At 49.3% G+C, this 16,015-nt stretch overlaps 1 protein-coding gene across 1 annotated transcript in view; it reads right to left on the bottom strand.

The window, feature by feature from the left end:
* The window catches only part of LOC138525817 (interferon-induced GTP-binding protein Mx1-like), a 1,137,278-nt gene that overhangs the window by 846,486 nt on the left and 274,777 nt on the right, over positions 1 to 16,015 (bottom strand). Inside the window, exon 4 of the mRNA XM_069636045.1 lies at positions 9,929 to 10,067. Coding sequence (XP_069492146.1) covers positions 9,929 to 10,067 — 139 coding nt within the window. The remainder of the gene's footprint in view (positions 1 to 9,928; positions 10,068 to 16,015) is intronic.

Genomic DNA, 16,015 nt, shown 5'->3' with positions numbered 1-16,015 from the left:
GTCCCGTAGTTCTGGTGTATCGGGAGATCGCAGCCAGATGTACCTTGATGGAAGCGTGAGCTAGTCCAGCCTTGGCCAGCGACAGTAGGTACTTGAGGGGCCGTAATCCGCAGAGGGTTAATCTTCTGTGCACGGCACCAGACAGAGAACCTCTTCCACGTATGTCCGTAGCACTTGAGAATTGAGGACGCCCTGGCCTTTGCAAGAACCTCTCTGCAATCAGCCGGGATATCGTACCCTCCAAACTCTAGTGCTGCAGAAGCCAGGCCTGCAAGTTCAGCGACTCCGGGTCGTGATGAAGGATGGCGCCTCCTTCTCTGGAAAGAAGATCTGTGTCCGTCGGCAGCTTGACCGGTAGGGACGCTGATAAGTCCAGAAGGTCCGGGAACCAGATCTGCCTCGGCCACGCCGGTGCGACGAGGATCATCCTGCACCAGGACCTCTTGAGCTGGTTGATGAGTCAGAGCAGCAACGGCAACGGAGGGAACGCATATAGGAACAGGCCATCCCAGGGGAACGAGAAAGCATCGCCCATGCTCCTCGGTTGGGGAAACCTGCTGGCGAACCTCTGGCACTTGGAGTTTGTCGCCGTCGCGAACAGGTCGATCTGGGGCTTGCCCCATCGCTGAAAGAGTCGGTCCACTTCATCCTGGCGTAGTTCCCACTCGTGGCACGAGCGCAGTTCTCTGCTGAGTGAGTCAGCGATGGTGTTTTTTATCCCTGCCAGAAGAAACGGCACCAGAAACATCCCTTGGGCAATGGCCCAATGCCACAGATCCGGGGCTTCCTTGGATAGGGCTGGGGACCTGGTTCCGCCCTGCTTCCGGATGTAGAACATTGTGGTGGTGTTGTCGGTGAAGATCCTCACCACCTTGCCCTTGAGGGACTGGAGAAAAGACCCGAGGGCCCAGAACACTGTCCGGAGCTACAAGATGTTGATGTGGAGCGGCTTCTCCTCCGGGAGCCAAAGGCTTTTTGCGTGAAGATCTCCGGTGTGCGCTCCCCACCCCTCCAGGGAGGCATCCGTCGTCACCATCGCCTGGTGGGCCGGGGTCTTAAAGTCTGTCCCTGCTGCTAGAGGAGCGCGGGAGCCCCACCACCGGATCGCTCGTCGGAAGGTCCCATTGAGAGGGATCCTGTCCTCGAAGCTGCCCGTCACTTGAATCCAGCGGGTGTCGAGGAACTCCTGTAGAGGGCGCATCCGCAGCCTGCACAGGCGCACGAGATAAATACAAGAGGACATCATCCAGAGGAGGGACTTGATGGACCTCACCCTGGCCACGTCCGTGGCCAGCAGACGCTGCACCTTGCCTAGGATGCCCTTTGTCCTTTCCTCCGACGGCGAGGCCAGACGCGCCACTGTGTCGAGCTTGGCTCCCAGAAACAGTGCGACTTGAGAGGGGACCAGGTGGGACTTGGGGAAGTTGATGGAGAACCCCAGGTCAGTGAGCAGCTGGACGGTTTTCGCTGTGTGTTCTACGGCGAGCTCCCTTGCCCTTGCACGGATGAACCAATCGTCCAGGTAGGGGTAGACGTGGATCCCCTGCAGGCGCAGCCGCGCCACCACTGGAGCGAGGCACTTGGTGAAAACCCTGGGTGCCGACTTCAATCCGAACGGGAGGGCCTTGAACTGGTAGTGCCGCCCTTGGACCACGAACCTTAAGAACTTCCGATGTCTGTTTAGAATGGGAATGTGAAAGCATGCATCCTCCAAATCCAACGACGAAAGGAAATCGCCCTCCTCCAGCTGTCCCAGCACATGCTAGAGGGTGACCATCCGGAACTTCTGTGCCTTGATGTACTTGTTCAGTCGTCGCAGGTCCAGGATGGGTCGGCACCCTCCTGTCTTTTCACGAGGAAGTACCTTGAGTATACTCCGGAGCCCCGGAGCCTCTTTGGGACGAGCTCGATGGCACCTTTCTTGAGCATCACCCATACCTCCAACAGTAGTTGAGGGATGTGGTTTTCCTTCCTGGCCACGGGAGGAATGCGGGGGCACTTTTTCAGAAATTCGAGGGCATGCCCTGGGCCAGGGCGTCCAGCACCCAACGGTCGGTGGAGATGGACTCCCACACGCTGACGAACTTCGCCAGCCGGGGTCCCACCGGGGTGCTTCGGTGGGGGCCCGACACCACGGTCGGTTCAATCTTGCTTGGAGGACGCCTTGCCGCCTTGGCCTCCCTGGTGACGACGGCGGGATCCACCTGACTTGCCTCGTCCTCTATAGGCTACCTGCGACGATGCGCAGGCTGCTTGGCGGTACATAGAGGAGCCACCGCCGAATCCCTTGGAGGCACCCTGCTTGCCTCCGGAGCTCCGAAAGGACGCCGTTCGTTGCTGGAGAACTCCTAGGGCGTTAGCTGTCTCTGTGTCTGCCTTGATGGCTTGGAGGGACTCATCCACTGTTTTCCCAAACAGGTTGTTCCCGTTGAACGGCATGTCCAAAACCTTGGCTTGTACGTCCTGGCGGAAATCCGTTGCCTTGAGCCACCCTCGTCGTCTGAGGCAAACGCCGTTGCCTAGCTGGTGGAAACCGGTGTCCGCAATGTCCGTTGCCACCGTTATGGCGTGGTCCGACACCACCTCAGCTTCCTGCAAGATCTCCAAGGCCTCAGACTTTTTGTCGTCTGGAAGGAAGTCCAACCGGGGGGCGATCTTGTACCATAACTCCCTGTCGTAGCGGGCCACGATCGTGAGGGCGTTGGCCGCCTTAATCGTTGTTGCCACCGACGAGATAACTCGTCGTCCCATTGCATCCAGCTTCTTTCCTTCGCCGTCCGGCGGGGAAGTTGACGTTGAGGCCGATGCCCCCCGCTTTCTTCTTGGCCGCCGCTGAGACGACCGAGTCAGGGGTCGGTTGCGCCCTGAGGCACAAAGGGGCCGCGTCGGGGACCCGGTACTACTTCTCGTACCGATCCCTCTTGGCAGGCGTCGTAGACGGGTTCTTGAGAAGGGTGAGACCTTCGTCTCAGATGTCATCCAACAGAGGCACGGCGAGGACCGTCTTCCTCTTGGCCTTGCGCCGTTGGTACAGGAAACCTTCCTTCTTCTCTTCGGGGCAGAGCTGAAAAAGCTCAGATGCCCTGGAGATCATAGCGTGGAAAGACCCAATCTCGTCGGGCGGGGAGGCCCGGGCTGGAGGTGATGGGAGCTCCGTCCCGTCGTCACCGCCGTCGTCATCCGTACCCGTCATGGCCGTGTCCGTTCCCGTGTCATCCTCAGGTACGGGGGACGTGGGCAAAGGTTGAGCAGAATGCGAGGGCTGAAAAGGCAGGGCTGGATGGGTCTGTCTTCTCTTGGTTGGGGGACTTCCCGTCGGGCCTGGTTCCGGCTCCTCTGTCGGTGGTAGGGGCAATCTCGTCCTTATCTCCGAACATAAGGATTGTATTGCCAACAAAATGGCTGCCGAGTTGTCCTGCGGCTCCGGTTGCGGCGTGCGCGACGGTTGACTAGGAACCTCGCCGGCGTCGCCGCCGCTCTCGTCGTCCCCTTTGTCGAGATCCCTCCCGTGGGACCGGGCCTCTTCGACGCCCTCGTCCAGGCCCTCCAAGACTTCAACCAATTCCTCCTCAGAGGCTGTGTCCGTGTCCACAATGGCCACAGGCTCCCTCACCTCTTTTTCCGCCAGGGTCTTCATGGGGGTCTTCTCGATGGGCCTGAAAGAGGCTTCCCTCCGCGGTGGCAGAGAAACTCTGGGCCCCGAGGTCGCCTCCACTGGCGTAGCCTCCCCAGGCTGCGCCAGGGCCGCCGCGACTTCCACTGTAGAGGCCTTAGCCGGGTGAATCAAGAGCTTAATCACCTTCTGTGGGCCTGTGGCCTTCACCTTGGGGGGAGGGTCACTGCCTCGGTCCCCCTCGGCTGGATCCTTCGAGACCGACCGGGGCCTCTCCAGAAGTTTCTCCGGGTTGTCGGCTTCCCTCTTCCCTGAGCCAGAGAGCTGGCTCGTGGTTGATGGTGCTGGGGAGAATGCGCCCTGCCTGGCAGCTGAGGAGCCCGACCGTTCGGCGCTCCCGGTGCCTGCGGAATCGCGGTGCTTTGCCTTCTGTTGGGCCCCCATCGCCGGGGCGCCCTCACAGGACTTAGAAGACCGCTCAGACTTCTTCTTCTTCTTCTTCTTCTTCTCACCTGACGGGCTCTTTCCTTCCAGCCAGTTGGAGAGACGAAGATGTCGATCCTTGATGGTCCGTTCCGACATGTTCCCGCAAAACGCACAGTCCTTCTCCACGTGTGTTTTGTCCTCATGAAGGCAGTAGAGGCTCTTCGAATGCTCGTCCTCTTTGAACACATACAGCAGCTGGCATCCAGGGCAAACCCTGAACAGCTTTCCGGGCGTCGAGCTTCCTTTCTCCTGTGCCATGTCCGGGGTAGGCCACAGAAACTTCTGGACTCCTCCAAGAAGCGTAACTCGATGAAAACTTCACCCTTGAGGGGCGTAGAAAAAATCCAAAACTGGTCCCCGTTGATCGGATGTATAAACGGTGGAGCTTGAGGCTCTATTTGACCGAAAAATGAGAAACTCTCTTTCAAAAAGCGCGTAAACGCAGCAAAAGCACGAGAGCTAAACACGAGGACTCCCAACACTTGAGTGTGCGGTAAAAATCTGAAGATGGCTGCCAGAGGCGGGACTTATGGAGAGGGCAGTCATTGGCTGGGGGGCAGTATGACCCCGAGACCAGTGATTGGTTACTACTAAGAAAGACAGATCAGAAACGAAACGGATACTGATTTTTTCTTTACCGAGGATTCCCAGCCTGACGACGGGGAATATTCATGAGCATGTGAATCCATGCCAGACCCCATGCTGGAGAATTAGCATTACCACCATGTGTTGTAGCAGAATTACCACAGAATTACAACCTGGCGGGTGCGTGCACACACCATTGGCGGTAACAGTATTGCCGCCCAGCAAAGTTAACGCCGTACAACCCATGGTACGACATAATTGCAGCAAAAATGTACCATGGCGGTTAACAGAAATTCGTCATAGCTACATAATGAAGCACCACAGTGGACATTTTGGAAATCACAATCCATCGAATATCTCGAGATAGGAGTGGCATCCAGACACCCAGCTAAGGCCAAACATGTCCTCAGAAAAGGATGAGATATGAGGCACCGGAAGCCCAAATTCACTGAGCAGGAGCTCTTGTTGTTGGGAGAGCAGGTGGTTGCCCACTCTGAGGAACTGTATGAGGCACCGCACAGGAAGACCAGTCAACAGCGTTAAAACAATATATGGTTGGGAATCAGGGACAAGGTGGTGGCCGTAGGGCACGTCCAATGTGAGGTTGAGGACATGAAGAACAGGTGGAATTACTTCAAGGCCAGAGTCAAGAGCCTCATCTCCATCCACCGCCGGAAGACAGCTGCCACTAGAGGTGGCTCAGTGGAACCCTTGCAACTGGCACTGTGGGAGAATATGGTCAGTGGGATCCTGCGCATGGCCAAGATCACGGTCGTGGGCACGGCAGAGCTAGAAGCCAGCAGCCAAGCTGAATCTGGTGAGTACCACAATGAAACGTACACCTATAAATGGACAACCCTGGAGTCATCCACAAACACCCACACTGTCATGCAAGCAAGCAACGTGAACCCCAGCAAACACAACTGGGGATAGTTGTGTCACAGCCACTAGCCCCTCAACTACTTTGGCCCATGTGCACACACAATGAGCAGTACACATCTGACAACATGGCCACCTGACCCATACACAACCAAATGCTCTGCACCCACCTGACTGTACCACTGGATACCTGCCACCAACATACCTGACATACCACTGGACAGGACAGCCTGTAGCCAAACACATCCCAGGGATGCACCACCAAATAAAGCTGGCGAACCCACACCTGGCCATCCAGATGCAATGTGTGCCATGTGCACAGTGGCTGACACATGATGCTGGCCCCTCCAGGAGATGCAACAGACAGTGACGACAAAGTACAAGTGACAATGAATGTTTTTTGCCAAGCACCTCATCACCAATAAGGTAACGCACATCTCAGTTTGTCCCAACAGGAACGCAAGACACCCAGGAAGGGAACAAGGAGGCTGGCCCCTCCACGACACCAGCACCGACCACTGCCAGCAAGCAGCCAGGCCAAGGCAGTTAAGGGAGTGGGAGTATGCCACCAAAAAAGAGGCACTGGGCCAACAGGCCACAGAGAGAAACTCCAGCCATCCGGACAGACGCACCCACCGGGCCACCGCAGACCCCCAAGTGCGCAATCTGTGCCACCAGAGACAAGCCATGCCATGACCACATCAGGTCTGACTGTGGACGCACATGTGTGTCAGAGTGTGGAAGACAGCCTGCAATCAGAGCAGGCCACTGCAGGCCGGGTGTCGAGGAGTATGAGGGTGCCTCCCTTGCATCCAGCCACCTACATTCCCCCATCAGCCATTTATCACCTGAGTGCTGCCCCCTATGTAGCCTCTCCCCACTGCATACACCAGCATCCTCTCGTGATTCCTGCCGTGCGCTGCGCTATGCTGAGGACTCATCTGACGAGCAGGCTAGGAATGCTCGCCGTCAAGGGCAGCATGAAGAACATGACCAAGGTCAATCACCAGGGCCAATGGCTGCCCCCACACTTCAGGCCATCTGGGACTGTCTCGACCGGATGGAACAGAGGCAGGCGGAAATGCGCAACATCGCACAGGAACAGTTGAGACATGCGTGACTGCACTCAGGGGGCATCGAGGCGGTTGTCGAGGTCAATTGACCCGTCTCTGCTGGAGCAGTGACATGCAATGCCAGCCTGTGCCTCACAGGCCAGAGGGTACGGGAGGTGGCTGAACAAATGTCCTCTTCACATGAGTCCATGGCCAGAGCCATATATCTCAGCATGGACCAACTACAGGGGAGCTTGCAGAGGAGCTCACATTCCGCTACCCCTACTGAGGGGTCATTGGCGAGCACCCTGCCCAGGCGCTCACAACGGTGTGCCTAAAATGCTGCTAGGCCCACGGACAAGGGGGATAAGCGCAAGCACTAATGGGAGCAGTACTTGCCGTTGGGGATGGGAGTTCGTGTTGGGGGTGGAGTTGGTGTTGGGGATGGGGGTTAGGATTTGGTGTTGGGATGGGGTGTTAGCTGGGGGTGGGAGGTGGTAGTTAGTGTTGGGGATGGGGTTACCGTGTTGCCAGTAATAAACACACTTGAATCTTTATCAGTTTGACAGTTTTCATTAGATGCAATTTTGACATATGCATTCAATGCATGTATCGGTGTCATGTCTCTAGAGTCCAAAATAATTATCCATGAGCTCCTGGCGGACCATCCAACCTCCTCTTACTTCACCAGGTATGGGCTCTGGTGCCCTGTTCCCTCCTCCAGCCTCTTCCTCATCAGAGCTGGGGGGTCATTGTCCTCATCTGCGGGCATTTCAACATTCCTGCGTATGCACATGTTGTGCTGTATGGCGAAAACCACTACGATTTTCACCTACTTTTTGGGGGCTGTACGCACATGAAACTCGATTCATGAAGGCCAAATGTCTGCGCAATACATGATCTTGTTCTCCTCTGCGCACCATTACATCCTATCTCCTGTGGTGTAGCAGGGTTTCTCACAGGGGTCATTAGCCATGCCAATTGCGGGTTTCCAGCATCATCTGCAAAACATGAATGGACTGCGTGAGACATGGCCGTGAGAGGGCAGGGGAACAAGTTAATGGTCCTGACGTGTACACCCCTACGTGCATGACTCAGTGGATGGGCACAGTGCACCTTGTGTGCATCAGGGTTGATGGGACATGGGCTACATGACTACCTTGCAGTCATACATGTTGTGGGAGTCAGCAGTCATGTGGTGTCTGTCACTGCTGTGACATTGGGAATGCACTAGTCAACAATGGTGTGGCAGTACGCCATGTAGGGCACATGGCAATGCTTACATGGGTTTGTACGTTGCCCTGATTGCGTGGTGCTGTCTTGCGTGGCTGGATGCCCTGTGTCATCACATGATTCAAGTCTGTGTCCTGGGGCGGGTCAGTCAGTGTGCCTGGCCTATTCTGTGTATTGGTGTTGTTGCATCATGGGACTTGTGGCTCATTCACTTTCCTACTGCTTACGTGCCCTAGGTGTGTGTCAGGGCTTTTGGCAGTCAGGTCTGAGTGCTACTTACCCATGAGCCAGGTGTGCTGTCCTCTGTGCCGCTCCATGTACGCCGCCAGGGTGCTGTTGCGCTAAATCTGTGAATCATGTTTGGCCACAGGATATCGGTCACAGCAGTGACTGATGTTGGAAGTCAGCATCGCAGGTCATCTGCACATTCATTGAGTGATATTGTTTCCGGTTGCGGAATGCCTGTTCTATTGCCTGGGGTGATACCAACACCACATGGGTGCAAGCCAATGCTGCAATGGTGTTGGGAAAATGGACAATACTGTAGAACCTTGCCTTGGCTGCATGCCTGTGCCTGGGTGATGGGCATGGAGATGTGCATGCGTCATTGGGGCATCCAGGTCTTGGTCCAGCACCTTGGAGAATGTGGGCCGGAACATGTGTCCCTACTGTGTGCTGGAAGGCACCTGTGCCACAGAAATGTAGGACTTCCACCAGCTTCAGCAGGGGGGATGGCTGTCCTGATGGAAATGTCCCTCTGCAGTTGTGCCTGTGCCAGGGTGAACAGGTTGGCGATGGTTGGACGGTCCAGTCTGTATAAGGTGACTAAGTGGCTGCCTGTGAGTGTCCATGGGGAAGGTCGGACATGTGGTATTTGTGCCATCCGCAGCATGCGTCTCCTACGCCATGGTTGCACCTGTCTCCTTCCCTGCTGTGGTTCAGCATGCTGCTGTACCTCGATGTAGAGTAGCAGGTTGTGGAGCTCGTAATCTACATCATCTTGTGGTTGCATGTTGCTAGCATGTGTTGGGGATGGGCGTGGCCTTTTCTACTCCACTTGAGTGGATCAGGTTCACCTGGGCCTTGATTTGTGACACCTGTATGCATTTACCTCCACCTTTTTTGTGGAGGTAGCTGTGCTGTGGTTTTGGAGGAATTACCTCAGATTGTTGGAGGTAATTCTTCTGTTTCTGTACTTGTCATTTTGCGGTAATGGTTTTTTGTTATTTGGCTTCATTTCCGTCAGAGGAATTAGCCCCGGCGCTGTTTCTGCAGATTTTTGGTGGAATTACTGCAGATTTTTGTGTCACTCGTAATTTGGCATAGTGGTAAAGTTGGCAGTTACGGAGTTACTGCCAATTTTACCACTTATCGCCTAACTTGTAATAAGGCCTCATTACGAGTTCCGGTGGTAAATCCCCCAGAATGCCGCCCAGCTCAATAACCATTACCCTCTCTTGGGCTGGCAGAATTACCGCCGGATTACAATTGGCAGTGTAATTCCCCATTTTTCCGCTGCAGTAATTCTGCCGATTCTGCCGAGTCTTCGGCTGTGAGTGGCAGTAGTTACCTCCAGGAGTTTTCCCTGGAGGTAAATCTTCCACTCCATGGCCCGACCTTATAATTTGGTGTAGTGGTAAAATTGGCGGTAACTATGTTACAGCCAATGTTGCCACTTAGCGCCATACTCGTAATGATGCCCATTTATGGTATGGTATTCTAATTGGAAATGTTTTTTCCAGCAATGCATTGCATTATCTAATGAATTACATTTGATAGAAAAAAAAGTGATTTTATAAAGGTCCTCCCCTCTGTATGTTACTTCTCTACAACAATGATAGTAACCAGTTGGGGGAAATTTGATACTAAACGCTGTTGTTTAATTATGTTATTATATTTTAGCATGTGGATCCCTAGTTTTTAATTATGCTTGATTGTAACTTCTTCTCAGCCATTTTTGTGATATTGTTCAAATGCTTTGATGTTGAATTTGAAATAAAGAATTCTGGAACTTGAACTCTCCAACCCAAAATGCCATCAGCTTAAAACATACTACCTGTACTTAATAAAACGTACTTACCAAGTGTTCTCTCCCCATTGGGGTCCACCTGTCTCGCCATTTCAAGAGCTTCTGTAGTTGCTATATCCACGTTGCTTGGCACCACTACCAAATTAATTGTCTCTTGCTTTTCAATGAATTTACAAATTAGATTTTTTATCTGAAATAAATAACAGCGAACAAAGTAATGAAATTTACATTTATTTTAGTAGGCAATCCATCATTCTCATATTTTTTCAAGAAAAAAACAAAGTTGAATTTTACTTTATATTTGGCTAGCTAGCAGCTAATTGCAATATCATATATTCAATTGCAACAAACAACAACTCTTACAGCCCATTTTGTGTGTATGAGTTTCTTTTTTCTGTTCCCGACTGTCATTTAAGTATAGTAATTTCCAATGATCTTACCCTCAAGCACAATCATTGTCTCTATTTGAATACCAACATAGGGTTATCCATAAGGAGAAGAATAGCCTGCTTCATCAGGGACACTACAATCAGCCATGTCAACAGTACTAGAGATATACTATAAGTGCCATTTTGATTCACTAGCAATGCCTTCAGAAAAACTAATTTGTTTCTGACAATGAGGCAAGCCCCCATGATCGCTGCAGATTTTGCGACCTGATTTCAGCATGCAGTAATGGAATTACTGTTAACTGCATGTGAAAATATTCTATTAATTACTCAATGTTTCTGCTTGCTCCATTTGCCCTTATGTAGAATGCTCAGTTAGTGGAAAGCCTGTCTCTTGCTTAGTTGACACTGGAGTGTTTCACTCAAGATTAAAAGCTTGAGAATTCCCTTATCTTCCATTCCCCAATAAATGCTGCAGGCAATGGGGGTGAACCTATATCCCTATCCTGTTTCTCGGCCAATGACTGTTACACTAGGTCATAATTCTTAAAGTCATGATTAGCCCTTCTATACCTGTGGACCTTTTAGGAGTGGATCCACTATGTAAAATGGATTGCACTATCTAGCATATTCCCCAATAGTATTCACTTGGATGTGCATGTGCTTAGGGAATTGTAATTTTTGGTTGTGTTGCAAGAGTCTACAAATCAAATGCATAAACTAAGGGAAGACTCTTGTTCCAAAAGGTACTGTTGGACCAAGCTCCTCTGCAATTTTGGTGCTTGCATACAAATGATACAGGAGGTATATTAGATGTTGAACATGTACGCATAACTCTGAAAACACGGAAACATCTTCAATGTATCCCTCAATATACTATTTTGATCGCAGCAGAAGAAGGGATAAAACCTGTTATTGAAAACCTGCTTCAGGAAGGAATTATTACTCTTACCGAAGTCCTTGCAATGCACCGATTTTATCCATAAAAAAATGGGCCTTTATTCAGACCAACCTCTTAAATGATGGGGCCTTAAAGATGTCCCACCTGGTCCAATTCTTTTGCAGCTTCAATCATAGATTATGGGGGTCATTACGAGTTTGCCTGTCCGGGAACTACAGCACCGGTAAGCTTGCCGATACCGTAGTTCCCAGACCAGCAAACTATGAGTTCTGCTTGCGGGTGCCGTTTCACCCGTCAGGTCTGACCTGGAGGGTGAAACGGCACCCGCGAGCAGAGCATTTCGGATGCGCCGGCACCATTCACGAATGGTGCCGGCGCATCCAGCTTCCCCATTCATTGGGGCTCAATGGGAATGGGGAAGATTATTTTCCAGCGCCCAGGAATGAGCAATTACCGGGTCCGCTGGGGTTGTAATACCCCGGTAATTGCCGGGGTATTACAACCCCAGCGGACCCGGTAATTGCCCATTCCTGGGTGCCGGAAAAAAGACGATTCCGACAGCAGCACTGCTACCGCCAGAGTCGTAATGAGGCCCATATATCTTTGTGAAGAACTTTTACGATAATTTGATTGGTTCCTTAGATACCGTCAAAACTGATCATTCTATCCTAAAGATTACACTTACTATTGAAGGTTTTAAGGAAAAAAAGAACAAATGTTAGTAAAATCATTGGTTGTATCCAACTCACGTAACAAAGTTGCCCAATACAGTATTCATTCTAGCACAATAAACTCAGGGTTGAATAAGTGGTGGCTTGCACAAACTGTGCCAGGTAACTTCCCTAATATATTAGGCGCACTTGAGAAACCAAAGCAGAAATTGATGCACAAATCAATCAATGCACCCTTCCTTTTTAGTAGGGAAAAACACGATATTGAAAACCAGAATCGCAAATGAACAATGCGCAAAGAAATAAGACATTTGTGAAAATGTACTGATCTTGTACCCATGGAGATAGAAAAACAGAGAAAAACAATTAAACGTCAATATAGGCTTTGGTGTAAATCACATAGAATTCAAAAATTTGTTGGGATCAACCAAATGTTCATGAACAACATAATTAAAAAAGACACTCAAGCAATATGGTGGACACTCAAAAATAAAGAAAGGGAGCAAGACATGGTTCAATCAACGAGTACAAATGAGGGAGACTGGGTTGATTTCTTTTTGGATAAATACGGAGCAGGAATGAACAAAAATAGGTTATCGGAAGTACACGAACCTGCTAATAAAAATCAGCCGCTCACTTTTGATCGTCATGATATTGAGATAATCATAAGCAAACTAAAGAACTCACGTGCAAGTGGACCGATGGAATAACTAACGGGATCTTTAAGAGCAATCCCACACTGTGGGAAGACATCCTGTTCCACCTGTTTACGCAATCATGAGTGATCATATCTCTCCCATGTTGTGGTTGGATTCAATTTTAGTATCAATCTTCAAAAAAGGGAATCAGACTGATCCCTCTTGCTACCGGATGATTTCACTTCTCTATTCTTCTTCAAAGGTTTTTGCTAATTTGGTGCTAAAGAAATGACAACAGTGTGCGAAAAAAATGCATCTACTTAGCCCACTACAGACAGGATATAGAAAGGGGGTTAGAACTATCATGAGTGGCTTAGCCCTTAAAGCCTGCATCTCCGATGCAATATAATGGGGGAATTTGGTGTGGAATCCCTCAAGAGAAAACATGGATGTTAACTTAGATGAGATTGATGGTTCCTCTTGTAAAATATAAAGATGTCGGTCATAGAGGGGAATACAGTCAATCCGAGTACTCTCGTTACAGGGGTATACCAATACAATCTTGTGGAAGGTCTGGGCACTAGGGCAAGCTCTAACAGCTGAAGTTGGATGTATGGTGTTCACTACTCAGTTAGTATGTACGTTGTGTAATTGTGTGTGAGTGGCACATGTGAATTATGGTGCTGGTTACCATGCTCGAGCGGGCACTTACAGCTGAAGGGGGACGTGTGGTGCTCACTCCTCTGTTAACATGCACGTCTTGCAGTTATATGTGGATGACACTCTGTGCAGACACATCATTTTAAAAACCTGTGTAATATGGTTCGGGTGGCGTTACTCGCTTACTTTTGAGCCTTTATGGACTGGTTCGACATAGATAAATCCAAGCTGGAATAATGTCTCTCATTGTCGAGGGGTCGGCGTCCGATACCCTTTGCGGGAGTCTTAGTCTGGTCCCTTAGTCAAGCAGCGCCCTTCTATCAATAAAGCGGAACGGAAAGAAAAACAGAGACGTGCTGCTGTTTAATCAGTGTTCTGATGGACTCGTAACTTCCAGCGAGATTAAGTCAAGCGGGGATTGGAAGGGTACTTACTTTAGATAAATCCTTGTGCCGTATGTTTATCAATCGCCAGCGTACTTGACAGAGAATTCTCCACGAATAAACACAACTAAATCATATGTAATGGTCAGTCCCACCAACAGAATTTGGCTTAAATAGCCACCCCGCATAGAACTACAACCCCCAGACCGCCTTGTAGTTCTTGCGCCATAGAAATTAGCAGAACCAGCGCGAGAGCGCCGGCATGAGAATCCAAGTGGTCTGTGGCGGTCCGTGGAGGACGTGGGAGGAAGTGGAGGCTCCTATCTGGGAAAACGTAAGGAAACATCACATAGAAATAGATATTAATATGGGAGTACAAGAGGTTTTGGGTGCTATTAAAACCGCTAGGGACACATTAGATAGGAATAGTAAAATGTTTGCAATCTGTGATAATGCACACATGAATAAAAAACAAGTAGATAGTATCCTGCCATCTGACTATTTAATAGTCACCAGCTACCCGTACCACAGAGTATGAGCTACCCTGTGAGGTCGCTATCAAGACCCACAGGGACGCTGAGCTCATGACTGAATTACCAGATGGTACAAATGTTACAAATAAATACCAGGGTGTAACTAAGGCCCAGCCGAACTTTGAGGTCACTATCATAGCCCATAGGGATGATGAGCTCACAACTGAATTACCAGATGGTACGAATGATAAACACCAGGGTGTAATTTAGGCCAAGCTTAACTGAGAGGTCGATATCAAGGCCCACAGGGACGATGAGCTCATGACTGAATTACTAGATGGTACAAGTGATACTAATAAACACCAGGGGGTAACTCGGGCCCAGCCGAACTGCATGCAAACATTGGCACCACAGTTGAAGAGAGACACGATAAAGGATAGAGTACAGAAAACAAAAAAATATAATCATAATAAAAAGGAACATGTATCACAATGCCTTATACTTTTATTACTAGACACGAGATCCTTACTTAAGCTTGCCATAGACGTAGCCTCATACATCAGTGGCCAAGATATTGATGTATGTGCCATTACGGAAACTTGGAGTTATGAAGCAGCCGGACCAACTTTAACTTTGGCTATTCCAGAAGTCTACAGTATGGTAGACCAATATAGAACTACAGGGAAAGGAGGAGGAGTAGCTTTCATTTATAAATCCTGTCTGGATATATGGGAAGGATAGCCCATCGTTAGTCAAGGGATTGACATCAAGCATATTAAGGTTAGGATGAATCCAGACACCATTATACATTTGCTGATGGTCTACCGACCTCCTAATCTTATGCCTGACTTTGAAAATCATTTTAGTGGCATTTTGCTGCCATTACTGAAAGTTAATACTATACTACTGGTCCATGGAGATTTAAATCTATGGCTAGGAAATTAAAATGATCCAATGGCCAAAAAACAGGAAGACTCTTTAGATAACTTAGGTTTTACCCAACATGTTACAGTTGCCACCCAGAAGACGGGAAAGACCCTAGACTGGATAGCTGGACATAATACCGTAATTAAAGATATTAATATCCAGCCCTGCCCATGGTCAGATTACTGTTTTGAACAATGTGTGGTGGATACTAACAAATCCATTAAATGAAAAACAGACGGGAAGCCGCCGATCATGGCAATGAATCTAAAAGTCACAGCTTTAGAACCCTGGCTAAAAACACTATCTGAGAAAATGATGGAAGTAAGTACCGCAGATGAGATGATAGTTACCTATAATCAGACAATGCAGGAAGCCATGAACTCATTAGCCCCATTGAAATTGAAGAAAGTGGTTGTGAGGAAGAAATAACTTATGGTTTTCACCTGAGTTACAAAAACTTAAAGCCACGAAACAGAAATACTTCAATGCGTGAAAACTAACCCAAGGGCCAGCTGGGAAGGAGATGTTTCGAGCTGTAACTAAAGAGTTCAGACAGGCTGTAATTACAGCAAAGAAGAATTTTGATAATGAAAACATTAATAGTACACAATCTAGTTCTAAAGAACTTTTTACAATATTAAAAGAACTAGAAAAACCTTGTAGAGTAAATACAGATATCGAAAAAAAATGATGAATGGTGTAATACAATTCAGGATGCCATGATGGAAAAAATTGATATAATTAGGAAAATGATTGAACTTAAAAATGAAAACCTTCTGCCTAAAGATACTGTTCAAACAGAGGGGGCTACATGACAGTCAGAAATCTTAGAACATCTGTTTAGCTTTAAGTCAGTTAGTGAAAGTGAACTGGTGGAAATTATTGCTGCATTGAAACCCACAAACTGTAAAGGGGATGCATGGCCCGCCATGGTGATAAAGGACTGTACACCGCAATTGATTGATGCACTCTGCAAATTTATAAACACCTCATTTACAGAAAATCACATCCCAGAGAACCTAAAGAATGCCTGCATTACTCAGTTAATAAAAAAAACAGGTCTCTGCCCTAAGATTGCATTAAATGATCGCCCCAT

Source organism: Ambystoma mexicanum, chromosome 7p (genome assembly GCF_040938575.1).
Source record: "Ambystoma mexicanum isolate Mex_15411 chromosome 7p, UKY_AmexF1_1, whole genome shotgun sequence".
NCBI classification, from domain to species: Eukaryota; Metazoa; Chordata; class Amphibia; order Caudata; family Ambystomatidae; genus Ambystoma; species Ambystoma mexicanum.
The sequence above is the reverse complement of the archived record's forward strand: the minus strand, read 5'-3'. Positions and strand labels throughout refer to the sequence as shown.